General features: G+C 42.4%; 1 protein-coding gene across 3 annotated transcripts in view; it reads left to right on the top strand.

Annotated features, from left to right (window-relative positions):
* Window positions 1–3258: 3258 nt before the first annotated feature.
* Window positions 3259–27353, top strand: part of LOC138795583 (amine sulfotransferase-like) — an 84704-nt gene continuing 60609 nt past the window's right edge. Inside the window, exons 1-7 of one of the 3 annotated variants that reach the window (XM_069974874.1) lie at window positions 3259–3309; window positions 5317–5492; window positions 13326–13534; window positions 14539–14665; window positions 19330–19424; window positions 20446–20626; window positions 20914–21046. In XM_069974874.1, the coding sequence (XP_069830975.1) occupies window positions 3263–3309; window positions 5317–5492; window positions 13326–13534; window positions 14539–14665; window positions 19330–19424; window positions 20446–20626; window positions 20914–21044 (966 nt within the window). In that variant the 5' untranslated portion in view covers window positions 3259–3262 and the 3' untranslated portion in view covers window positions 21045–21046. Of the gene's footprint in view, window positions 3310–5316; window positions 5493–13325; window positions 13535–14538; window positions 14666–19329; window positions 19425–20445; window positions 20627–20913; window positions 21047–25320; window positions 25362–27353 lie in introns of those variants that run through there. The other 2 variants (XM_069974877.1, XM_069974876.1) reach the window with 2 other exon arrangements.

Here is a 27353-nt window from a genome sequence, read left to right as displayed (position 1 = left end):
CAATTCTCCTGGAAACATTTATCCCCAAATAAGAAAAACTTTCCCCCTCACCCAAAACCCGTAGTGCTGGAAAGAATAAATTACTTCCCTGTTCCAAAGGCATCAACACCGACTTTGTCCAGTTGATTTTCAACCCTGAGAATCCACCCATCTCTTGCACCAAGCTCATCACCACTGGTATGGAATTGTCCGGCTCTTTAAGGAACAGCAACAAATCATCAGTGTATAGAGAGATCTTATCTGCCCCTCCTTTTACGCCAAACCCCTCAATCCGTGAATATGCTCTGATTTTTATAGCTAGGGGCTCCACTCCCAGAGCGAAGAGGAGGGGGGACAGGGGACAACCCTTCCTCGTCCCTCTACTAAGCCCAAAAGAGGCAGACAGAACCCCGTTAACAAACACTGAGGCCCTTACCCAGACGCATGGCCAAAACCTTAGCATATAATTTAGCATCTATATTAAGCAGTAAGATCGGCCTATACGACCCAACCTCTAACCTATCCTTACCAGCTTTTGGTAGCAACACAATAGTGGCTTCCCCCATAGATCTGGGCATGCTGCCTCCCTCCTCTGCCTCCCTTTAAAACCTGCTGCAGTCCCGACAGCAATACTTCTCTATGAACCCTATATACACTCACCGGCCACTTTATTAGGTACACCATGCTAGTAACGGGTGGTCTTCTGCTGCTGTAGCCCATCTACCTCAAAGTTCGACGTACTGTGCGTTCATAGATGCTCTTCTGCCTACCTTGGTTGTAACGGTTGGCTATTTGAGTCACTGTTGCCTTTCTATCAGCTCAAACCAGTCTGCCCATTCTCCTCTGACCTCTGGCATCAACAAGGCATTTCCGCCCACAGAACTGCCGCTCACTGGATGTTTTTTCTTTTTCGGACCATTCTCTGTAAACCCTAGAGATGGTTGTGCGTGAAAGTCCCAGTAGATCAGCAGTTTCTGAAATACTCAGACCAGCCCTTCTGGCACCAACAACCATGCCAGGTTCAAAAGCACTCAAATCACCTTTCTTCCCCATACTGATGCTCGGTTTGAACTGCAGGAGATTGTCTTGACCATGTCTACATGCCTAAATGCACTGAGTTGCCGCCATGTGATTGGCTGATTAGAAATTAAGTGGTAACGTGCCGTTGGACAGGTGTACCTAATAAAGTGGCCGGTGAGTGTATTTCGTAAGGCAGACCGTCTCCCCTCGGGGCAGAATTCCCTGTAGTGGCATCCAATGCCTAACTCAACCTTCGTGATGGGAGCATCCAACTCAGCCCTCTGTGTATCATTAATTCTGGGAAAACTAATATTATCCAGGTAAATTCTCAAATCTTCAGTTGAGTGTGTAGATTCTGTTGTGTATAAATTAGCATAGTAAACCCAAAATCCTCCAAAATTAAATCCGTCTGATTGGTAACCCTTCCATCCCTACACCTAATAGCAGCTATGTCTCTCTTCTCCTGTTGATTCTTAATAGTTATTAGTCAATAATACTTAATTCTTATTAGTCAATTCTCTTTCTAATTTGCAGAACCCTCTCTTCATCCCACAAATTATCCCAAAGTACCTCCCCCTTATAACAGCTTTTATCGTGTCCCAAACTACCCTTTTTGATGAAGTGCCACAATTGATTTCCCAAATAAACTTAATGTCCTCTTTAACTTTATCTTTCTCGTGAATTAAACTAACCCAATGTGCATTAATACGTGTTATATTCCCTTTTTTCCCTCTAGGGGCGTGCATTTCTAACAAAACCGGTGCGTGATCTGACAAACATCTCTTCAGATACTTAATGTCTTTAACCAACAGAACCATTAGATTGTTCATCAACGCCATGTCAATTCCAATAGGAGAAGGATCTCTTATCTGAATACATTTCCCTGCACAAATCCCTCAACCCCAATTCCCTAAAAACTCCGGAAGGGGGGAACCCCCATGGGGTCCCCCACCTCCGGAAGCCCTCAGCCTGTCCCTACTCTCATCCATTACCGCATTAAGATCTCCCATCACTAGTAGAGGACACTCCGCTTTATCTTGACTATAAGCAAAAAGTAACTTAAGAACATCCGTGTTGAAACGGGGGGAATATATATAAATGCCAGAATACACTTAGTAAATCCCAGTCTACCATAAAGAAACACAAAACGCCCCTCACTGTCAATTTTCTGCTCAAAAGGTTCCCATTCCACACTCTTATGTATTAATACTGAAACCCCACGTGCATAACCTGAAAAAACAGAATGGTATTGACTAGACTACCAACTCTTGCTCAGAAAATTGACCGTGTCTTTAACTAAGTGAGTTTCCACCAAACACACCAAACAAGGGAGGTGTTTTTTAAAAATATTCATCACTGCCAACCTTTTCACTTTATCAGCTACTCCTCGGACATTCCACACCAGTAGTTTTACCTGCATTAAGGGGGGGGGGGAATTACATGCCACCCATAGTAATTTAAGCTTTGGAACAGGGAAGAAAAAAGAAAATACTCAAAAAGAACAAAAACCCTCGGATCCCCTACCCTCCACCTCCTATCCCTCCCGCCCCTCCCCCCATTCTCCCCCCCCCCCCCCCCTCACTATTACATTTGTTAATCCCTGCTAGGATATCACCCAACCAGGCCGGTGGTTCCTGGCCATCTTTCTCAGTAACCATAGATTTCTCTACTCCCTCTAACCCGCTTTCATTTCCACTTTTTCCACACGCTTTGCCCTTGGTGCCAGCCACCGGTGACCCAAACATTTTTTCCATTCGGGCTGCCGTTTCTTTGTTCACTTTTTCTGGCATTTTTATTGCTAATAAGTCAGCAACCTTACAAACTTGCCACAGTAAATTACAAGTTAATGTAGCCCTTTACCAATAAACGGTGTACTTCAGAACACACACAAGGTATTAGTCAATTCATAAACAAAAAGCCTTAAGCAAACATGAAAGTAGCTTGCAAGTTAATGCAGCGAGTCACTGATAAACTTTAGAATCCGGATCACACCATGTGTTAGTCAATGAAAAAGAAAAAAAGTGTTGTGTTGTGTTTGGTGCACATTTTTTTTTTTCCCTTTTTTTTACTTTTACACTAGTGTACATTACTGTACACTAGTGTAAAATACTTAGATCACTGATACAATACATTGTAGTACCTGATGTACTGCAATGTATTGTATCATGCCTCATGCTGACAGGCAATAGCCACAGCCACCCCTGTCAGCAGGAGGCATCTCCATGGTGACCCCGGGGACCTTCATTAGGACCCCGGGATCACCATGGAGACATCGGAGGACCGGACGGCGCCGCGGGACATCGCGATCTTGTAAGTGACCCACACGCCGACCGGAACCCGTTAGATGCCGCTGTCATGGTTTGACAGCGGCATTTAACGGGTTAAACTGCCCGGAGCGGAGAATCCTCAGCTCCGGGCAGTTTCAGGGGGGGGTCAGGGGTCACTCAGATACACAGCTGTTTCCTCTTGTTGGGAAATACAGTACGGCGCTTACATTAAACTGACAGTAGATGGCGCTGTCCCATCAGTGCATTCTGCACTATTTTTTGGGGGCAGGAAGAGCTTTTTATGGCATACACAAAAATCATCATTAGACACAGGTGCCTTGATACATCTTGCATAATTTATTGCACAATTTATGCCTAAGGCTCGGTTCACATTGGGTTTTTTGCAGTCCGTTTTTCTTTTTCATCATTTTCAAAAAAATGGATTGAAAAACAAATCAAAACGCATCTTTTTTCAGCGTACACAAAAAAACGATCAACTAAGTTTTTTTGTGTATGCTAAAAAAAAAACGGATTTATTTTGATCCGTTTTTTGATTCTTTTTTGATTAAAGAGTTAAAATGACAATGTCATCCCCTTTCTGTATGAGGACTTCCCTACACAGCTGTAAAGCATAAATTCTGCAGTTTTCATACCTTACTTTATTATAAATTTTTTGGTACTTGGTCCAGTAAAAACTGCTTTTTATCACTGAATGATGGTGCCACCTGGGTGAAGCTTCAAGACCACAACGCCACTTAGCCCCGCCCACATCGCCACCACTGGCCTCGCTCCTCCACGACTTAATCGGTGCATAGGCCCCATCCCCTCGGCAGTCATTTGTATGAGCCCACCTAGAGGTGGTGGGGCCTAGACCTCTGGGCTGGCCCATTGCCATGGCCATCGAGGGGGTGGGGCCTAGACAGCAATGACGTCACAGGGGCGGTGCCTACGGTGCCATTCTCATCCGAAGAGCCACTTAGCTCCGCCCAGGTGGCACAATCTGCAGATAATAAAAGATCACTTGTTACTTGAACAAGCACCATAATGTATGATATAAAAAAAAGGTAAGAAAACTGAAAAATTTACCCTTTACACCTGTGTAGAGATGTCATAATGCAAAAAGGGGGTGACAGTGTCACTTTAATGGAAAAACTGATCAAAATGGAGGCGCACAAACACTTGTGTACAAACGCTTTTGCACAAAATGGATAGGAAAAAAAAAACAGACTGAAAAACGCAGTGTGAACCAAACCTAAAACAGCTTGGCCAAAAAGCTACGCTAAAGGAGGATTTTGCACAAAAAACTAAAATTTGCACATGATAAATCTATTGAAAAAAGTATTTAATAGAAAACCACATCCCCTTCCAGTGCAAACATTGAAAATAGGCGCAGGCGGCGGAAACTGATGTAAAATAGCGCAAAACCCTTAATAAATCCTGTACAGATATTTATGAAGTGCACAAAATCTCCTTATTAGCCAAAAAAATGTGCCATCCTTATCAGCCACAAAAAGGATGTGTTTAGATTTTTAAGATTTACATCAGCCATTTTCTCACTTAGCTCAACAGACAAATATACCCCGGGTATAATCTAGCCTAGGCAATTTTAACCCCGGGTATAGTCTGGGCTGGGGGTATACTCTGGCCTGTTACACCGGCACCTGAATGGGCTAACGTCTTCTCTGCCACCTCAAAAGGTTCTGAAATTATTATGGTGTACAGTAGTAAGTACGGTAGTTTTTGTTCTACCTCACCTGCAATGATGGAGATTTTCAGTTCAAAAGTGATTATTAATTAATAGATTTCTCCTCAACGAACCTGCACATTTATATGAAAAGAACAGAACACCATCACATTGTTCCAAGAACTGCAAGTTTAAAGGTTAAATCTGTTTCATATAAACACACATGATCTGAATTTTTCTGCTCATTATTACCACTTCATCCAATCAGAGACACTGCGTTATCTCTAACAGGTAATACAAAAAATGTTTTTATCTCTGTTGTTTATGACCTTTACTAACAAATATATACAATTTATGCATTTTTAGGTTTGAAGAAGCAATAATGGAAGCGGATACATTACAGAAAGCCCTGGATGCCTTGTCTTTTAAACATAAAGGCATATACCTTGAGGTTGGTTTAACATCACCTGAAATCATAGATGCTATAGAACACATGGAAATTAGGGACAGCGATGTGTTTCTTGTCACCTACCCAAAATCTGGTAAGTACATAGGTTAACATTTTTTTTTATTAAATAGCTGTATATTCATAAAAGAAAGGATTAATAGAAGAAAATTATATTTTTGACATCAATATTAATGTATTTATTAATACCAAATACCCTTCTACAGTTCATTTTTTTTCACTCTTTATTTTCCATTTTTAAACCATATAAAAGAATCCTTCTACAGTTCATTGAGGGAGGGGAGGAGGGATTCCACAGACCAGTAGATGTTATGAGTAATGAGCAGCAGGCATTTTCAGTCTGCGAGAGGAAAGAGAGCTGTTTGCACAGATACGAGAGAAGAGAGAAGACAAGTGACAGGCACTGAAACAGTAGCCACCAACAGATCTCCACAACTGCTGCAGGAGTTTGTGTGTAGATGTCCTGCAGCAGCTGCGGAGATCTGTCGGCGGCCACTGCTTTAGTGCCCGTCACTTGTCTTCTGTCATACAATCTCTCCTCTCCCAGACCAGAAGTGCCTGCTGCTCAATCTGAGAACAGACCGTAGTAAAAGGGAGGAAAACTTGGAGAAAAAGAATCATTGAGTTTTTCCACCCACTTTTGGGGGAAAAATATGTCTTATTGTGGTGTCCTACTATGGGTGTTACAGTTAGATACACCCTTCGCAAAAGTCTGTACTTATTGTACTTGTGTGGTCATGAAAGTATTACTAAAGTTCACCACTAGATGTTGTATGTGTGTATTTGGAAGCCACACAGCTGAAAGATGTAAAGGGCTATTGTTTCTTCATGTGTCACCTGAATATGTAGACCAGTAGGGTTCTTGTTTTCTTCTGTCCTATTATCTCTCCCCTTATTTCTTCTGTTGCACTCTTCACCCACTCACAGCGGACCTTACATGCTGGAAGGTAGTAAGTCACATGGGTGGAGAAGAAGGGTCTTTTCCATGTTGGGCATTGTGGAGGAAGGACACAAGCTAGATAGCTCTCCACAGTGGTCCTATCTGGGCTTTGTCCCTCTACCAGGTCCCTGTACCTTAAGTCAGTCTTAGTCAGAACCTCGTATGCGAAGGACGCAAGAAAGTACACTGCTAACAACTTTCTTACAAGTAACGCTATACAGCTATAAGGAGAGTACAAGCCAGAGACAACCTCAGCCCACGCCGTAGACAAGGAGACGTAACAGAGCAAGACAGTACCCACCACAAAAGCCAAAGATCTAGGAACTGATCCAGATAGAGCAAAGTTGCAGTAAGCCTAGGAACTCTTATCTCACAGCGCGGGTGTCAGCAGGGAACCCTCAGCATTCCACTCATCACAGGGAACAAGGTCCGGGGCCTGTGTAACCCTCTTGGAAGGTTCAGCCAAGTCTAGTGGGCATAAGGTGGTGTGAATACTAACTCAAAGCCAATACACGGGCACAGGTGTTCTTCTTCTTCTTCTTCTAAGTATTCTACCTCAGCCTCCAACATCCCGGCAGAGCACAGTACTACATGGGTTGGGACTCTCACAGCATTCTTCTCTCTGCTAATCTGTTTTCTTCGTATTACTCAGCACTACTCAGTCAACACAACTATATCCTACCTTGCACCTTTACTACGGACCAGGTTGCTGTATTGTCAAGTATTTATTCAGAACTATTGTTAGTGTGTGATCCAGTGCTTTATCCAGAGAAACCTCATATAACTGACTCTGTATTACCTGATGCACATTTGCAATTAGTTAACCAGCCTTCCTTACGTGAAAGAGACTCTGTGATTTTTCCCGTTAAACACCGACACAGCACACACCGCAGCCTTGGGACACTTCCCCTTTCTGTGGGAGGCGGTTCCTATAATCTGGGAGGGTCACTACACCACTCTGGCCATCCGTGAACACTTTAACCCAAGGGACCCAGTAGCAACCTGGCAGGACACTGACCACAGGAGAAAAGGGTACAACCTGCCTTCACTGGCACTGGCTGTGTGCCTCACTGGCACTGGCATCACGAGAGAACACTCCAAGGTCCAGCTCTATGTCAGCCAACCACCTCCGGCGTGGCGTCAAACCTAAACACCTAGCAAGTGACCGGCCGCTCCTCCGACATAACATAACACCGGGGGTTACCATACACCACATTATAAAGCGAAAAAGATGGTATCTGTTTTTTTTTGGAAACTTCATAGGTCTCCAGTCAAAGTTGCATTTACCGATGAGTGGAAAATTTGGGTCCGTGCCCAAATCCACAAGTTTGCTGTCATAATTCTAATTATAGACAGTGACGAGACTGTCCGTGAACGGGTTAGTAGTTCAAACAATAGAGTTTGTAGAAGGGCTGCTGAGCAGTCAGCAAACTTTACTGTGTCAGCGTTGCCCTAGTAATATATCCGTAGGGACGTGGCTGTGATTGGTCAGGCGGGATATTTATAATAGCAATGGCCACATTTCCCGCCTCCATTCTGCTGGGAAGTAGGGGACGTTTGCTGCTGCAGGCAGGGAAATATAGGCAGGAAACAATAGTGCAATCATCTGTGCTGAGAATCTGGGGGGGTCCTGAATGTCTGTGAGATGAGGCGAGTGGCAAAAACGCTTGTAAATTAAGAGTGCTTTGTGGGCCATAATGTCTGTGGACCAGCAGCTGGGGGGCCCAGCAGCTGGGGGGCCCAGAATGTTTGTGGATTAGGGGCTTGGGGACCAGTAGCCTGTGAGTTAGCCATTAGGCGGTATGGATGGGCCTGCATAAAAACACTTTATGGCTTAGTCCTAAGTAAGGCAATAACTAGTGTGGCTCAGTGTGTGGGTAAACTGGTAAAAGTACTGAGCCTGTTACGCAATCTTTCCCTATTCAGGACAAAAAAAAAAGTATTTACCGCATTAAGGAAACCAGATCAGACGTGGGAGATCTGTCCCTGCTACGCTAGAAAATAGAACACCTTCTTCTATTCAAAGCTGTCTCTATAATCTTGAGATCAAAGCTTTGCTGGGGCCATATTATCACTTCCAGGACTCTTTTTCATACTGAAAATATCTTTTTTTATCACTTTTTTTTTTTTTTACTTTATTTTTCAGTGTATTGTAAGTTTGTGTTTATTTTCCAAAAAAGAACAGACAGACATATACATTTGGCTATACCAATGTCACATGTCTGGTACAGTAACATAACTAACAGTATACACAAATGAAAAGTCCTAATATTATATCTAAAAGAATCAATGAGGCAGATCGTCACACTGGGGGGCGGCGGTGGCCAGTCCTTTATGCCCGGCTGGTGCTCAGTAATAGACCAGGGAGAATTGTGTGGCAGCTCAAAAAAAGGACTGCGGCGCATTCACTTTAAAAACATTGCAGATCCTTTATTGTATGGATGGTACCTCTATGGTAAATCAGGATTTTATTTGGAAGTCCCCAGCGGTAAGGAGTCCCAAACTTGCGTAGAAGTTGAGTAACAAGGCTCAGTTCCCATCCTGCTTGAATGGCAGCAGTGGAGAGTTTATTTTGTGTGTAAGGTGCTGGCAAGGGTTGTACCTGTCTAGATATTTGTATCAGTTGATCTTTGATGTGAAAGAAGGTAATTTGGAAAGTATGTCTCACAGAAGTTTGTTAGGAAGGTTTAGACACTCTTAAGACTTTAGCCGTAACATCAATTAATTAACCCATAGACGACCTAGGACGTACCTGTACCTGTACCTGTCACCAGACGACCCTGGGTGTACGGTACATCCTGTGTTATGAAGCGTGCTCTGGAGCGGAGTGCGCGTCATAGCAGGTGGGGGCCGGGTGCAGTCAGCAGCCCGGCCCCCACAGTTAATGACAGGCTGTCCGATCACACTGCAGCCTGTCATTAACCCCCTTTAACGCATAGATCACAGCAGCTCCTGTCACTTACCGATCGGAACCCCCGCAGTGTCGCTGTGTCAGACTGCTGGAGGTCTGTTGCGGTGCGGTCCGTGTGGTCCGATCGCATAGTACACTGGCATAGCAATTATCAGTGTATGCAATTTATTGATTGCATGTAAAAGTCTCCCAAGGGACTGTAAAAAAATAATAATAATAATACCCCAAAGCCCCTCCCCCAATAAAAGTAAAAATCACCCCTCTTTCCCATAATTTAAATAAAACATATAAAAATAATTAAATAAACATAAAAAATACTGTAGAGTCCGTAATTTTCAGATTTTTTAAAATATAACAATCGCCATCCTGTATGGTGAATGGCTAAAACAAAAAGAGGGGAAAAAGCGCCAGAATTACCGATTTTTTTTGTAACATTATATATATATAAAAAAAAAATTAATAAAAAGCGCTCAAAACGTCCAAGCTACACAAATATGGTATTAATAAAAACTAGAGATCATGGCTCAAAAATTGACAGCCCATACAGCCCCGTAGGTGAAAAACTAAAACAGTTATAGGAGTCACAGTATAGCCAGTATAGACAGTATAGCAAAAAAAAAAAAAAAAAAAAAAAAGGATTTCATAAAAAAAAATAAAACATAAAATCTGTGCAAACCTGCATATGGTTGTATTTGGACTGAACTATAGAATAATGGTATCATGTCACTTTTCCCGTATAGTGCATTGCGTAGACACAGGAACCCCCCAAAGGTTACCATATTGCATTCTTTTTCCCAATTTCACCAATTTATATGTTCATAAATAATATTTTTAGGGTTCCATCATACATGTTTATGGTAAAATGAAAGTGCTAGAGCTTTTAGATGAGGAGGAGGGAAAACTGAAAGCGCAAAAATGAAAATTGGTGCTGTCCACTGGGTCATTTTGGGCCTGGTCCTCAAAGGGTTAAAAACATGTTATACAACTTCTCAATATGAATATATAGATAACTAGAAATGTACCCGGCGCTTCCCGGGTATAAAGTGTCAGTGTGTTAATTAGATTTGTTCTAAGGTGCCCAGGAGGCCAAGCTAAAGGTATTGTTTCATCTGAGTTAATCAGTGGAATTAGTGTATACCTGTAGTGCATAGTTGGAGGGGTTCTGTATACCCACAATGTATAGTTTTTAGGGGTCTCGCATATCTGTAGTGCATAGTTGGGGGGGCTGTATACCTATAGTGTATAGTTGAGGGAGGTCCTGTATACCTGCAGTGTACAGTTGGTGAAGGTCCTGTATACCTATACTGTATAGTTCGGGGGTCCTGTATACCTGTAGTATATAGTTGGTGCTGTATACCTGTAATGTATAGTTGGTGGAGGTCTTGTATACCTGTAGTTTATAGTTTGAGGGTCCTGGATACCTGTAGTGTATAATTGGTGGAGGTCTTGTATACCTGTAGTATATAGTTCAGGGGTCCTGTATACCTGTAGTAAATAGTTTGAGGGTCCTGTATAACTATAGTATAGATTGGTGGAGGTCCTGTATACCTGTAGTGTATAGTTTGGGGTCCGATATACCTGTAGTATATAGCTGGTGGAGTTCCTGTATACCTATAGTATATTTGGGGTCCTGTATACTTGTAGTATAGAGTTGGTGAAGGTGCTGTATACCTGTATTATAGAGTTGGTGTAGGTCCTGTATACCTGTAGTGTATGGTTTTGAGGTCCTGTATACCTGTAGTGTATAGTTTGGGGTCCTATATACCTGTAGTATATAGTTGGTGGAGTTCCTGTATACCTGAAGTGTATAGTTTTGGGGTCCTGTATACCTGTAGTGTATAGTTTGGGGTCCTGTATACCTGTAGTATATAGTTGGTGGAGGTCCTGTATACCTGAAGAATATAGTTGGTGGAGGTCCTGTATACCTGTAGTATATAGTTTTGGGGTCCTGTATACCTGTAGTGTAAAGTTTGGGGTCCTGTATACCTGTAGTATATAGTTTTGTGGCGGTCCCGTGCACTTGTAGTGTATAGTTTTGGGGTCCTGTATACCTGTAGTGTCCTGTGTACCTGCAGGGTTGTATTTACCCGTATGGCGGTGTTATTCAGTCACAGAGTGTCGGTATTGGTCATGTCTGGTATGGGGGTGTTATCCAGTCACAGTATGGCGGTATTGGTCAGGTCTAGTGTGGCGGTGTTATCCAGTCACGGTATGGTGGTATTGGTCAGGTCTGGTATAGCAGTGTTATCCAGTCACAGTATGGCAGTATCGGTCAGGTCTGATATGATGGTGTTATCCAGTCACAGTATGGTGGTATTGGTCAGGACTGGTGTGGCGGTGTTACCCAGTCACAGTTTGCCGGTATTGGTCAGGTCTGGTATGGCAGTGTTATCCAGTCACAGTATGGCGGTATTGGTCAGGTCTGGTATGACAGTGTTATCCAGCACAGTATGGCGGTATTGGTCAGGTCTGGTATGGCAGTGTTATCCAGTCACAGTATGGCGGTATTGGTCAGGTCTTATATGACAGTGTTATCCAGTCACAGTATGGCGGTATTGGTCAGGTCTGGTATGACAGTGTTATCCAGTCACAGTATGGCGGTATTGGTCAGTCCAATGTACAGGTATCCCACAACACCATATAGTGTTCTGCAGTGAGTGTGCGATATAAAGAAAAAGTACACTCACATAGTATATAGTTTTGTGGAGGTCCCGTGCACTTGTAGTGTATAGTTTTGGGGTCCTGTATACCTGTAGTGTCCTGTGTACCTGCAGGGTTGTATTTACCCGTATGGCAGTGTTATTCAGTCACAGAGTGTCGGTATTGGTCATGTCTGGTATGGGGGTGTTATCCAGTCACAGTATGGCGGTATTGGTCAGGTCTGGTGTGGCAGTGTTATCCAGTCACAGTATGGCGGTATTGGTCAGGTCTGGTGTGGCAGTGTTATCCAGTCACAGTATGGCGGTATTGGTCAGGTCTGGTGTGGCAGTGTTATCCAGTCACAGTATGGCGGTATTGGTCAGGTCTGGTGTGGCGGTGTAATCCAGTCACAGTATGGCGGTATTGGTCAGGTCTGGCAGTGTTATCCAGTCACAGTATGGCGGTATTGGTCAGGTCTGGTATGACAGTGTTATCCAGCACAGTATGGCGGTATTGGTCAGGTCTGGTGTAGCAGTGTTACCCAGTCACAGTTTGGTATATCTGTTGTGCCCTGTATATACATGTACTGTATGGATGGAGTAGGGGGTCCTGTATATACATGTTCTGTATAGATGGAGTAGGGGGTCCTGTATATTCATGTACTGTATAGATGGAGTAGGGGGCCCTGTATATACATGTCCTGTATAGATGGAGTAGGGGGTCCTGTATATACATGTCCTGTATAGATGGAGTAGGGGGTCCTGTATATACATGTACTGTATGGATGGAGTAGGGGGTCCTGTATATACATGTACTGTATAGATGGAGTAGGGGGTCCTGTATATACATGTACTGTATAGATGGAGTAGGGGGCCCTGTATATACATGTACTGTATAGATGGAGTAGGGGGTCCTGTATATACATGTACTGTATAGATGGAGTAGGGGGTCCTGTATATACATGTACTGTATAGATGGAGTAGGGGGTCTTGTATACATGTACTGTATAGATGGAGTAGGGGGTCTACCAGTTATTACTGTGGATGTTGTGAGGCAGCTTCCCTAGCAACCATTGCTCCCTGTGAAAATGAAAGCAGTAATCCTATTGGTTGCTAAGGCTCCAACTGCCGTGTCTGCTGCAGCTAATTATATCACCTGTGTTTGCAGTGAGGAGATTTTCCCATTCATCTCTATGAGGCGCCTCTCTTTCCCCTCCCCCTCCCCTCCTGTACATCTGGCGAGGACGGGACCTTCGCAATAACCTTCCCGGGCACCCAATGTATCTGTGTGCCAAATTTGGGGTCAAACGGTTCAGGCGTTTGGAAGTCTATAGAGGACAGACAGACAGACAGACAGAAGGACAGACAGACAGACTTTGATTTTTATGATATAGATAAAAGCTGTAAACTCTCTTGCAGGCACAATTTGGACACAACAAATTCTAAGCCTAATATTCCATGAAGGCCATCGAAATGGAACAGAACAAGTAAAGAATATAAATAGAATGCCATGGATTGAATATCACCTTGAGAAAATTGACTTTAACATCCGTCCATCTCCTCGTCTCTTCACAACTCACCTGCCTTATTATCTAATGCCGAGAGATCTGAGGTTCAGGACGGGAAAAGTAAATCATATATATAGTATTATCATATATATATATATATATATATATATATATATATATAGTATTTTCTTACAACAATGAAATTTAGGTCCAATTAGACAAAGCAATTTTTAATGATTAACGATAAAAGATCGCAAACGAGAGCCACCTGAATTCGATCACCATATTAAGCAGAACAATATTAGTTAATTACGATCATTACTATGATTGTTACTACGATTATTTACTCCATCTGATCCTAGCAAAAGAGTGAACGATGTGGAACTACATTGAACGATTAGCGAACGATTAGCAAACGGCTAGCGATCATTTTGATGTCAGCACAAAGTCAACGATCAACAACACAGGAACGATTTCTCAGTGGTCGTTTGATTGTCGCATGATAATCGTTAAAACTGGCAGTGTAGTATCACTGCTCAGGGTCACCTGCTAATCTCCTGTGTCTCCTAGTCCTGTGACTAGGGACTTTGGTGTGAACGTTGCAAAAATTTGCATAGTTAATAAGCAAATTTTTGCATTTTTCATTTGAAAAATTTGTTAAAACAAGATATGCCCATCTTTCCGCGCTCCCATGGTGTCCTCTTCTGTGTCCCCATGCGCTCAGCCAATTACTGTATGAGACAGGACAGTGCCCCAGCCAGCAATTGGCTGAGCGAGTTGTCACTCTCCAGACATGAGTGACAGCCTGCTCAGCCAATCACTGGCTGGGGCGCTGTTCTGTCTCAGGCAGTCATTAATGGGCTGAGTGGGCTGTCACTCTCGCCTCGGGACTGACTGCCCTCTCAGCCAATCAGTGACTGACTGAGGCAGGAGAGAGCCACAGCCAATAATTGGCTGAGCAGGCTGTCACTCTTATCTGGAGAGTGACAGCCCACTCCTCCTGTCACTTGCCGCGGTGCTGTCCTGTCAGTAATTGGCTGAGTGGGCTGGACACAGAAGAGGACAATAAGGGAGCACAGACAGGTAAGGTTCATATAGTGCTAATTTTCCTTTTTTTTTTCCAGATTATATATGTGTGTCGAAACCCAAAAGATGTCCTGGTGTCCCTTTACCTCTTTTGTAAATTGAGGCCAAATATAAAAAGTACAATAAATTGGGAAACATTCACAGACCTCTACATATCTGGGAAAGGTACAATAGTAATAAGCATACAATTGTTGTTTGACCTAATTATAGTTTCTGCTCAGACAGCACTGTACAAAGCCCTGTCTCAGTGTGCCATAGCCTGTCTATGGGAGAGCACGTGCTCCTCTGCTGCCGATGCTCTCCGCTCCGCTAAAATCATCAGCCCAGCTCATTGCAAGCCTGTTCATTGCACTTTCACGAGCACTACGTCATGGAAGAATATGCAATGTTTTCAGACTTGGACACGCCCACTGGAACCGATGAAACCCTCAATGGACCCCACCCCCCAGAAGAAACACAAGCAGAGTCTGAATATGGGCCATCAGTTCTGCAAATCAGTAGAACTTATACACTATATACAGCAGACACTTATACTGTCTATTTTTGCGGAACAATGGCTCCAAATGGTTCATTTTAAACAGACAATATATTGATGCACCATCCGTGTACCCTTAATTTTTAATGAAGCATTGCCTGGTAAACCCTAGGCAGGCTTTTCCCACTGGCCATTTATTACTCTCCTAACTGTTTTTACAGATCTGCAATAGCTGGTGAAAACAAATACATCACTGATTAGAGTTCAGCGAGAAGTAAAATACTTTAGTCCTCATTACACAAGTCATTTATCAATGCTCGACTCAATAGGAGACGTGAGCATTTTACCAGGTTCCTGCTACTACAGAGCGGTCAGTGACTGGTTAACATAAGAAATTTTAACTCAAGGCTATAGATCATTCAGAGTTTAATTTCCCTTTTTTGCTATAATTTTTGTATATTTTGTTACTATAGGGGATATTTAAATGAAATATATAAAAATGAAAACAAAAAATGGAATAGCTAAACAACATTGCAAAGGAGGCGGGAATTGGATTCTGTTAAAATCTCTGTCTATTTCAACAATGTAACATCATGATCGGAAATAGTTGTGGGGAGCAGCAATTAATTTTGCCACATTGCTTTGCTAATGTGATGTTATTGTCAAGATCACAAGTGGTTTTTTTTTTTGTTTTTCTTTTTTATTAACCAGATACCCTGTTTCTTAGGTTTTGACTACTTAATCACAGTAATTGATTTTGCCTCAGCAGGGTCATTTTTAGCACCATGTGGGCAAACAACCACACAGGGCACTGACAGCTGGGGGGGAGGGGTGCTCACAGAAAATGACCCCCGTCATACTTAACACCAGATATGCAAAAGAACACTACAGAGACACCATCACATGTCTCGACGTCAGTGAACTAGCCAGACCTTCCTCCGGGAAGGAACAACCAAGCCAAGGAATGTCTCAAATTAAGGAAACCACCTAAGCAAGGTATCCATCCACAGACAGCTGTTTTGGGGGTTTTACCCCTCATCAGTGTGGAGTAGGTTTCTGGCTAGTGGGAGCAATGACTAGTTAAGTGCATGCAAAAGGACGCTGGTTGACCTCAGGGAGATCAACCAAAACACCGCAGAGACACCATCACGTGTCTCAACGTCAGTGTATTCTAGAACATTGCCCTCTGGGAAATCAAATATGCAAAAGAACACTGCAGAGACATCATCACATGTCTCGACATCCGTGAACTAGCCAGACCTTCCTCCGGGAAGGAACAACCAGGCCAAGGAATGTCTCCACTTAAGGAAACCACCTAAGCAAGGTATCCATCCACAGACAGCTGTTTCGGGGTTTTTGCCCCTCATCAGTTGAGACATGTGATAGTGTCTCTGCAGTGTTCTTTTGCATATTTGATTTCCCAGGGGGCAATGTTCTAGAATACACTGACGTTGAGACACGTGATGGTCAACCAGCGTCCTTTTGCATGCACTTACTAGTCATTGCTCCCACTAGCCAGAAACCTACTCCACACTGATGAGGGGCAAAAACCCTGAAACAGCTGTCTGTGGATGGATACCTTGCTTAGGTGGTTTCCTTAATTGGAGACATTCCTTGGCTTGGTTGTTCCTTCCCGGAGGAAGGTCTGGCTAGTTCACTGACGTCGAGACATGTGATGGTGTCTCTGCAGTGTTCTTTTGCATATCTGGTGTTAAGTATGACGGGGGTCATTTTCTGTGAGCACCCCTCCCCCCCAGTGTTCTTTTGCATATTTGATTTCCCAGGGGGCAATGTTCTAGAATACACTGACGTTGAGACACGTGATGGTGTCTCTGCAGTGTTTTGGTTGATCTCCCTGAGGTCAACCAGCGTCCTTTTGCATACTTAACACCAGAACAGCAGGCTCAGACATCCTTTGAGGTGGTCAGGTTAGCCTGTGACTGCAGGGAAGAGGAGAGGGCAGCGTAGCAGAGACTTCTACTCTGCTTATCATCTTCGGTCCTGCATAAACAGGCAGACGCACCGGATAAAGAGCATCTCCTCCCCCAACCCGGCCTGGACACAGTGGAAAAGAGCATCTGTTCCTCCTCTCTTTTATCTCATAAGGGTGCCCTCACACACACTTTGTTTGGCAGATTTTCTGCCCCCCCCCCCCTCCCCCCAAAAGAAATAAATAAAAATAAGTTAAAAAAAACACCAGAAATGCAGACCCAAATGCCCGCGCTCCAGAAAGGAAGGGGATTAATGAACCCCTCCTTGCTGGAATGGGCGCCAGACCTGGCACACAGTGTTTTCTGTGTGCCAGGTCATTAGGGCGGAAGGGTTTTGAATGCTATAGGCTGGTCCCCAGGGGGTTGTCTGAACCCTCTGAAGGCCATACTGGGCTCCTTTTGGGGGGGGGGGGGGAGTTGACTTACCCTCCAGTCTTCTCCCGATTTTCTCTCACTTAGCTTCTGAGCCAGAACCCTGCTTTAGCCGCTGAATGGCTGTGCTGACACTTGTGCAGTATCAGATCAGCCAAATAGTGGCTGCAACAATGTCCAGGCACAGCCACTATTTGGTAGATGTCAGCTTTGAAGTTCAGTGTGCTAGGCTCTGGTGAAGAAGAAAAATGTCAAAGGGGGCATTTAAATCCCTTCCTTACTGGTATGGGTACAGTGGGAGATCAATCAGGCCCCCAAGGGGTTAAGTGTGGATACAATGCATCCTCGCTTAACCCCCTGAAGGTCACATTGTTCAGTATGGCACCCAAAGGTGTATTTAGATGTAAATGTGATGCATCCTCACTTAACCCCTTGCGTGCCAGACTGTGCACAGCATCTGGCAAGAGGCTGCATACTGTAAAGAGCAAAACACCCGTCAAAATGATGGGTGTTTTGCTCCTGCCTTTTTTTTTCCGTCTTCTCTTTTGTTTTACAGATATTGGTATCCAGAGGATTGCATCGGATTCTGTTGACTACGTCGATGATAAGCATTTTTTTTTTAAGAAAATGGCCAAGGGGGGGGGGATTTTTTTTATTTTTATAAAACACCTAAATCAACTGTGTCTTGTGTTTATTTCTTTAACTTACAGGCTTAGTAGTAGAAGCCGTATGATAGACAGCATCCATTATTTAGTCGAGGCTTAGTGTTGGCACTGCAGTGCAGTGTCAGAGCCAGAAATGCGTGTTTGGGGTCTGGAGGGGGCAATGGGCAACTCTGAAGCAACTAAAGCATCTGAAGCAACTTTGCAAGAAGTCGTGATAAGATTTGCCTTACCAGTTTATGTATGCAGCACCAATGTGTCTCCATGGTAACCGTCTGATGCTGTCTGGATAGACAGGCTGTATGTTATTTATGGGTCTAGGCTTTCAGCTGTAAAAAATATAAGGAGAAAAAAATCTGAACAATCGAGCATTTTTTATGCCATTTGGTCTCCTGTGTTTTTTCCTTCAGAAGTTTGCAATTTGCAGGCCAGCTACCTTTATAAAGATGTGAGCTGCTGTGAAAGTGTGCACAAACAGTAAAACAAAAAGAGTCAGTATAATGTACATTCACCATAAGTATTCCTGCAGTGTCATCATTCCTGCACCATCGCTCCCCCACCCGACCTTATCAGCGTGGGGGGGGGCTTGTTGTTTTTTATATTCACCCTGTTGTCAGAATAAGTCTGCTCCTTAGCAAGAAACTTTAAATTGTCCCCACATTAGTAGTATAATTTAATGATACAGTGGGTAGGGTTACTTATCATGTAAGAATTGTCAATAGTGAATATGCACCTGAATCAAGCTTGGATCGGGGTAAGAGCCCACTCAGCTAATCCCAAGCTTGTCTCAAAAGTAATGGCGGCTACAGACAGCGGGGGACCAGCGACTGCATCGGGACACTAGCTAACATCAGGCTAGAAGCTTTTATGTCCCTAGAGTGCACGGTACCAGAAGTAGAGAGAAAAATTACAGCTATTACAGCTCCTGGTGCTGCCCAAAAATTCTCTGGAGTGAAGAGATCATTACAAAGCAGAGGATGGCTTTATTTTGTCCCGTGAAAAATAAGCCCTCATATGGAAAAATATACAAGTTATGATATTTTATTTTGAACGTGGGAAACTACAAATTTGCCAAATAATGTTATACAGGGGAAGGGGTTAAACTACAAATATCACAAAAATGCAGCTGATGATTAAGGTGAAAAAAAATATTAACCCTTATTCTCAGGGCCACGTGCACTATAGAGACATATCAGCAGGTTAGATGCTTCTAACCTGCTGTTAGTTTCCCTTTAAAACCATGCAGTACCATAAAGCGATAGCCATTCTCAATGTTTTGAACTTTCTTTCTAAAAATTGTAAAAAGATCAAATTCATTTTATTTTACAGTTGGCAGCTGTTCGTGGTTCGATCATGTGAGGGGCTGGTATACGCATAAAGAAGATTTCAACATCCTTTTTGTGACTTATGAGGAAATGAAAAAGGTAATAATTGTTTTAGTTGATGATAAAAGAGATGTAAATAATGTAGTAGTAGATGACATGTATAGCATCCAGTTGTACTTTACATCTGTGTACAGATTTTATGGCCAAAAGAGATATTGGGTTGAATTTGTTGAGACCAAATGGTGTTCACTGGTGTCCAGTAAAACTTTACAGCCATTGGATTTGGCTGATTGCATATGGTTAGTTTTCTGAATGCTAGCTTTCCATAAATGCGATCGCCATATATGCCGATTGCTTTCTACCCCGCCTGCTTGTTTCGTGTATATTTACTTATGACGGCATGTTTTCTTTCCACTGTTGCTGTAGCAACATTAGCACAAAAACATGCTGTCATAAGTAAATATACACAAAACAAGCAGGCGGGGTAGAAAGCAATCTGCATACACCTGCAATAACTGACGGCTAAACAATCGTCTGTCAGTTATCTCACTTGCCTGCCACCTGTCTTCCGCACACACACAAGAGCATTCAGCATGGCCAAGTGATGCTGTGTTTCCTATGGGAAGGGGTAAGCCGCAGGGAGAGCAGTACTTCTTCTTATCTCTCTGAACACAGGGTCATGATGGCAAATCATCTGTCAGTGGTTGTTTGGCATGACCCTATACACATTAGATTAATGGCCTAACCCACCCTGTGAGTGGTGTAAAGACTTCAAATCCCAAAATGCAAATCACTAAGGCACACACTGTATGGGAATTCTACTCTGCATGTCTGAAACTAGACTGTTTCTGCCAAAATAAGAGGAGTGGATTTCAGTTGCGATCCCTACGTGCAGGTAAAACCATGTCCAATAGCTGCAAAATGTCATCACAACATTGTGCATATATATTGGGCATGGCTTTGCACAATAATCATGACTTACACTCTCATCTCAGGAGAAGGAAGCTAGTGTTGGGCAGCATACCAGGTAAGACCTCTTCTGCTCCCCAGACAACCCCTTTAAGCTCTGTCGAATCCCATTCTTGTGGGTTTTGTAGTTATTGTTTTATTCCTGTCTCAGGACCTTCGATCTGCTGTGAAGAAAATATGCAAATTTGTGGCCATAAACCTGGATGAGGAAGCAATAGACACCGTGGTGGAAAGAGCAACTTTTACGAACATGAAACCCGATCCTGTTGCTAATTATAAATTTCTTTCAAATGACGTTTTAGATCAAACTAAAGGAGATTTCCTACGTAAAGGTAAGGTAAAATTAAAGGAATTGTCTGAAGGTTAGCAGAATTAACAGCGCTTACCCCTTCAATCCTCTACATCTATACCCTGTAGTTCCTTACACTTGATATGTTAAATACCTATATATGATTCAATTAAATAATAGCATTTTGTAATAACTTTTATTGGGAACAACTAGAAATAGATGTACATACACAATGATGCATACTCAGATTTTTTTTTTTACATATTCTTAACCACACTGTTCAGTGAACCTAAATACAATGGCTCAGCTTTTCTCTATATTCTTTACCAGGGACTGTTGGTGACTGGAAAAACCACATGACAGTGGCACAAAGTGAGATGCTTGATAAAGTTTACAAAGAGAAGATGGGAGATCTGCCAATCAAGTTTTTGTGGGACCTCAATAAAGAAAATGCATCCTAGAGGTTTTTTTTCCTCTTTATAATAACCTTGAAGTAAATGGCCAAGGTTGGGCAGACTCTGACAAAAACGGACAATGTGCCTAAGCCCTCCTTGCCTGCAATAGCAACAAAGCTACAGAAAAATATACAGTATATATACACACGCTAATAAAAGGGGGGAAAAAAACTAAATTCCTCCTCTGTATATATCTTTATCATGCTCACACAACATCTGATAAGTGGTGATTTATCTACTATTACAAGAAGGGGGGTCCTGTGTGAAAAGCCAATAAATGCTAAACACATTACACATATTTTTATGGTTTTGTTATATATTCCCAAAAGAGTTACGCCGTAAGTACCAGGCTTATATATGCTTTTTTACAAAGGTATATCAGTGAGTATAACCAGGGGTGAATCAAGCCACTTTTGTGTGTGTATTTTATAAAGCCTAAATCCTGAAATCCTATACTACACACAGGCAGTGTCCCCCTATATTGGTGGATAGTAGTGCTATGCTACACATTCTTTGCAGTCAGTATAAATAATGACAGTGACTGATGTCCAGTGACTCTCAGGTTCTTTGATCACAGTCGCTCTCATCTGGCCCAAGCCACAACTCATCAGAATCAGAGAAACAGTTTTGGTTCCATAGTTGGCAACATTTGAATTCTTTTTCCAGGGACACTTTAGCTTTGACAAGAAGAGGTGTGGCTTATTGTGGGTGTGGTCTCTGTGGGGTGTGGCCTACCATGGGTGTGGTTTGCGAAGTGTGGCTTGTTAGCAGTTTTTCCACCTAGAATTTTCTAGTTAGAATTTTACAGTCAGAACAACACAAAAGGAGCATTACATACCCCAGTATTAGGTCTCCAGTATATTACGCACCCCCTATTAGGTCCCTAGTATATTACACACCCCAGTGTCAGGTCCCTAGTATATTACACACCCCACCTCAGAGCAGCATGCAGGCTGTGGCCCAGAGCTAACACTCGACATTACCTTTCTTGTTACCATAGACAAATAGAGGATTATAACAGGTCCTTTTTGGGCGGTAGCCAAAAAGACTTATACTTTCAGTGGTGTATTGTCTCCTAGCTACAGTTCTGCTATGATTTGCAAAAAATCGCAGTTTTTTTTACCGCAATTTTGCACAAAATCTGGCATCATGACATTATCTATCCTGTACTATGGACACTACGCTAGTACTGTCAAAGTTACAGTGGAGTGGGGGGGGCCCAGCTTGGTCAACAGCTTGGGGCCTATGGTAAAGTTAATCCGCCCCTGCCATAGACGCAGGGTTTTTAGTTACTGGCATGTGTGACAAGGAATAGTAGCATTCATGTTCCATTTTTATGGACACGCATTGTGACTGATAAATGTTCTTGGAGATTTTACAATATCACCATGATAATTAGATGTGTCCACAATGGCTCAACAAAGGGTACTTATTGTGTGAGTTTCTTAAGTGATATAAGGCTATAGAATTGTTTTGTCATGGGGTATATATCTCGGATGATGATGTCCTTTAACTGTGATAGAATAACTTTCTAGAGCTACTACCAGCCGCAATTTGAGGGGGCTAAATAAATTAAGAGGGAGCCAAATAAGTTATTTATATGGCCCATTGGTGCCTCAAAAGATGGGACAGGCCACGGATGTAACCTAATTGGGGGGGAGGCGCTGGGAATAGAAGGGGTTGAATACTTCATTGTACAGAGGTTTGATGGGGATTTGAATGTGTTTATTTAGTATTTTTTTCATGTGTGTTTTTAAAGACAGTACAGAAAAGATTTACATAAACTGACTATCCAGTAATCCAACTAAGCAGGAACTCCACTGAGCAGGAACACTGGGTTAACTTCAAGCACCACACCCCCGATTAATAATGGACACTAGCTTCACAATACCCACTGACTGATAACAGGAAATGTTTCACAGCAACCACTGATTAATAATACAACATATTTTTTACAAGACCCAGTGGCTTGATATAATGGACCCTGTCTTCACAGCACCCAGTGACTTGGTATTGTGTACACACAGCGACTTAGTATAATGCAAGAACAACACTCAGTCACTTTGTATACTGGACAGTGGCTGCACAGCTATGAGTTTAATGCGCCCACTGAGTCAATTATATGGATTTGGTCTTCACTGGTCCCAGTGACTTTGTTTAATGTGCAACTGGCACCCAGTTACTTGGTAAACTTGCTACTGACTTAACAGCTTCCATAGAAAATCACCCACAATCTACCCACAATCCACCCTCCTTTCCTCAGTTATTCTCTCCTGCTCTGCTCTAACTGCCTGCTGCTATGCTGCTCTCCACTACACACACAGCCAACTGCCTGCCTTCTGGAAGCGAATCAACTTATATTGAGGGTGAGGCTGACATCACAGAGGGGCCTGCAGCTGATTGGACGGGCGCAAGAGATTATGGTTATGGTTCTCCTATCACAGTACTGTAAGCTAACAGTTGGAGCCGCCATTGCGGCCACAATGTTTTGCAAAGTGGTTAACAAATCCCGTGAATCCACTTCACTGAACAAAGCAAATTGACAGCGCGATTCTTATATACAATGCGATTCACTTTGCTGATCTCTAGTCCTCACAGTTATCTGACACTGGCATGAATCAACTTCTATTATGTGACTATTATGTGAAAAGGGGAGGGAGGGGGGGGGGGGGGGAGTCTGAAGCAATATTAACCTTTTTTTCTTTTTTTTTAATGTCAATTCAAATTTAAATTTTGCTATAGTATTTAAAATTGGTTTAGCCTAGTAACTTTTGGTATTGTAATGGATGATGCTTCCACAGTTCCTCTGCACTTCCAACAAGCTTTGTATACATTTTTAGTATGAGCAGACTTGAACAGGCCCATAAAGTAACTACTTCAGTGGGGATCTGAGCTACAGTAACTCCTGTGTCTAGTTATAACAAATACACGTTCTCTCTGCCTCTGCGGCTGTGACAATGTCAAGTTTCTAAAAATATGACTTCCCCATTCCAAAAAATTCAAATATCCACTTATACCATTTTGAACATGAAAAAGTAAAAGCAGACACCAAAAAAGACATTCGGTACTGCCACTTGCAGAAATTTTTGTTATCATCAAAAACGATGTAAATTAAAGTTTCGTAAGAGTAAGCAGAAGTAGGCGGCACTACTAATAGCAGTTCGTGATATATGGCTGGCTCCCAGTATAACGAGAGGCAAGAGACTGGTGGCGCTAACTTGGAAAAACAGTCATATGAATCATATCATGGAGAAAAGAAGGAAAAAGTTGCACTCATCATCTCAGTCTCTACTGCGCTTCTACAGACCTCAGTCGAGACAGAGCTCGACTGCTGTAAAAGAGTCGAGATTTCCTGATAATGAGCAGTGAATGAGAGAGAGGAGGGGGGGGTACCTGGGAAAAGTCATTTTGAATGCAGATAATGGCATATTTGCCTAATAAACCCTATTACAAAGTTTCCTAAAATCGCCTGGACTACTGATTTCTGCAAAAATAAATAAATGACTGACACTTTAAGGCTGGCTTCCCACTTTTTTTGCAATCTATTTTGCCATTGACTTACATTATTTAAAAAACGGATCAAAATGGATCTATTTTTTTTTTACATACACAAAAACGTAGTATACCTCACTTTTTGTGTCTGTTAAAAAAAACAGATCCTTTTTTTTATAATGGAAGTCAATAGAAAAACGGATCAAAACGAATGCATCGAATGCATCGGATTAAAAAACAGGTTGCAAAAACGTAGTGTGAACCCAACCTAAAAGAAATATACCCACTTAGAGGTCTTAGAGGCTCACAGGCTGCAGGTATGAACTGCATGCAGCCTGTGAGAGTAAATGGTGGAGCAGCTCTGTATTTGCATCCTAGGGATGTAGTTGCGTTGAAGGGAGGCAGCAGTCACCCAGAGATCTGGGCACCATACTAAAAGTAGACGGTTTGTACGTGACACCCATGTCAGAGGCTTCGCTGCGCACAGGCTCCATATGGCAGCCTGAGGAGCCGCATGTTTAAAATCCCTGAACTAAAGCAAGCCATTTATAAATACAGAGCATACATGTTAATAGGGTTAGAAAAGGTAATATAAGGCTACCTATTGTGTACTGCCCTCTCATACATAAGACAAGATGTTCTGTACATGTTGATTTGTGAGGCATAAGACAAGATGCACATAATAATGTAAATATCAGCCTGCATGGTTCTGTTAATAGAATATCCCCTGGCACTTTGTATCAATATAAAAGTAAGAAGTTCCCCTGTCTCTGTTTTATAAACTCTTTTCGATTCCTCTTACACCTGGAAATAACGCTATTTTGGAAAAGTGTAAGTACAAGTTTTTGATCTATATTTCTTACTGTGTATTATAGAAACTTTTTTTCACATATATTTTGATGGTATTGTTATATAGTTTAAAAATAGGGTTCATACGCAAACAGTTGGTTCAGGGATATTACGTTCAATGGAGGAGAAACATAACACGCTTGGCCTCTCTGTGTATAATTGTTATGGTGTTCTTGCAGATCTAGATAGGGATGTTGTTACTGATAAAGACATGGCTGCTCAGGCGCATGATGGTGGGATTCCCAATGGGGAACGTTTTAGATGGAGCATTGAGTGGTAGCAAAACGTTAGGGGCAGAAGATAGAATTGGTAAGAGAGAAGACAACTTCTTGGGGGTAATTAAACTCTTAGAGGTGTTGTTTTAGGGTAGAATGAGGATGTCTTGAAGGTGGTGGTGAGCAAGGATAGTGACATTGATCTGGTCGTTCATCTTGGAACAAATGACTTGTCCCAGAAAGATGCAATAAGAGTAATATAAAGCATAGTAATGCTCTTCGTATAATTTGTACAAGTGTTCACAACTTAGGAAACAAGATCTGTGCACTGACGGCCATTATGTCTAGGGATGATTCGGACCTAGTTGCGGTAACAGACCTGGTTCAAAGGCTTGAAGGATTGAGAAATAGCCACACTGGGGTATGTTTTGTACAGGAAAGACAGATTAGAGAGTAGGGGAGGCGGGAAGCCATTTGTGTTAGGGATAGTGTAAAATCAGCAGTCATCCAAAATACATATAAAGATCTGGAGATTCTCTGGGTTTGCATGCAGTCTAAAGAGGGATGTGTTATTAGGACAGGGGTTATCTGTAGGCCCCTAGGGAAAACTGAGGACTATGATAACATGTTGATGGTCAAAATTATCAAAATGTCATTAAAGGGGATCATTCTAGTTCAACTTCAACAAGCGGGATGTGGATTGGAAAATCTCTTGTGCACTTGTAAAAGCAAGAATGTAATAGAGGCCCTTACTGTGGCATCTCTAAAACAGTATGTAAGGTCACCAACCAGAGGAGAGAACATTCTAGATTTAGGATTTACTAATAGGGATCGGGTATCTCAAGCTAAAGTGGAAGAAAATTTAGGTTCCTGTGACCACCAGTGTTTATGGTCTGACATACAAACGGACCAAATTTTAGGGAAATGGGTGAGTATCGATATCATGAGTTAAAAAGTAGAGATGAGAAAACTAAGAGCATGCTCGAGTCGATCCGAACCCGAACGTTTGGCATTTGATAAGCGGGGGCTGCTGAACTTTGATAAAGCTCTAAGGTTGTCTGGAAAACATGGATACAGCCAATGACTATATCCATGTTTTCCACATAGCCTTAGGGCTTTATCCAAGTTCAGCAGCCACCGCTAATCAAATGCCGAAAGTTCGGGTTCGGATGGACTCGAGCATGCTCCAGGTTCGCTCATCTCTAGTTAAAAGGGTTCAGTCGGCAGTACTTAAAAATGCCATATTAAGGACAACAAGACTATGGGGGAGATTTATTAAACTAGTGTAAAGTAGAATTGTCTTAGTTGCCCCTAGCTACCAATCAGATTACTCCTTTCATTTTTTAAAGGATCTGTGAGGAATGGAGAGTGGAATCTGATTGGTTGCTAGGGGCAACTAAGACATTTCTACTTTACAACAGTTTGATAAATCTCCCCCTATATATACAAGAAATTATTAAACTAAAAAAGAAGAAGAAACCATTATAGTTTACTAGAGATGTTAAGGCTATAGTGAAGAAAAGAGTGTGCATGCACTTCAGGGTTTTCCCCCTGCACAGAGGATCCTGGGCACGTACAGCAGTTGTGCAGGTAATTTCAGCAGAAGCCCATGTAACTAGAATTTGCAGCTATGTATCACCTCATTGTTAATTTCTATATCCACCTATATGAAAAACATGACCAACATGTCCAGTGCTAAGGCTGGGTTCACACTGCATTTTTGCAATCCGTGTAACATATACGTTTTATGAAAATGGAC

Source organism: Dendropsophus ebraccatus, chromosome 6, assembly GCF_027789765.1.
Source record: "Dendropsophus ebraccatus isolate aDenEbr1 chromosome 6, aDenEbr1.pat, whole genome shotgun sequence".
Lineage (NCBI taxonomy): Eukaryota > Metazoa > Chordata > Amphibia > Anura > Hylidae > Dendropsophus > Dendropsophus ebraccatus.
Note: the sequence above shows the minus strand (reverse complement) of the source record. Positions and strands in the feature narration are given on the sequence as shown.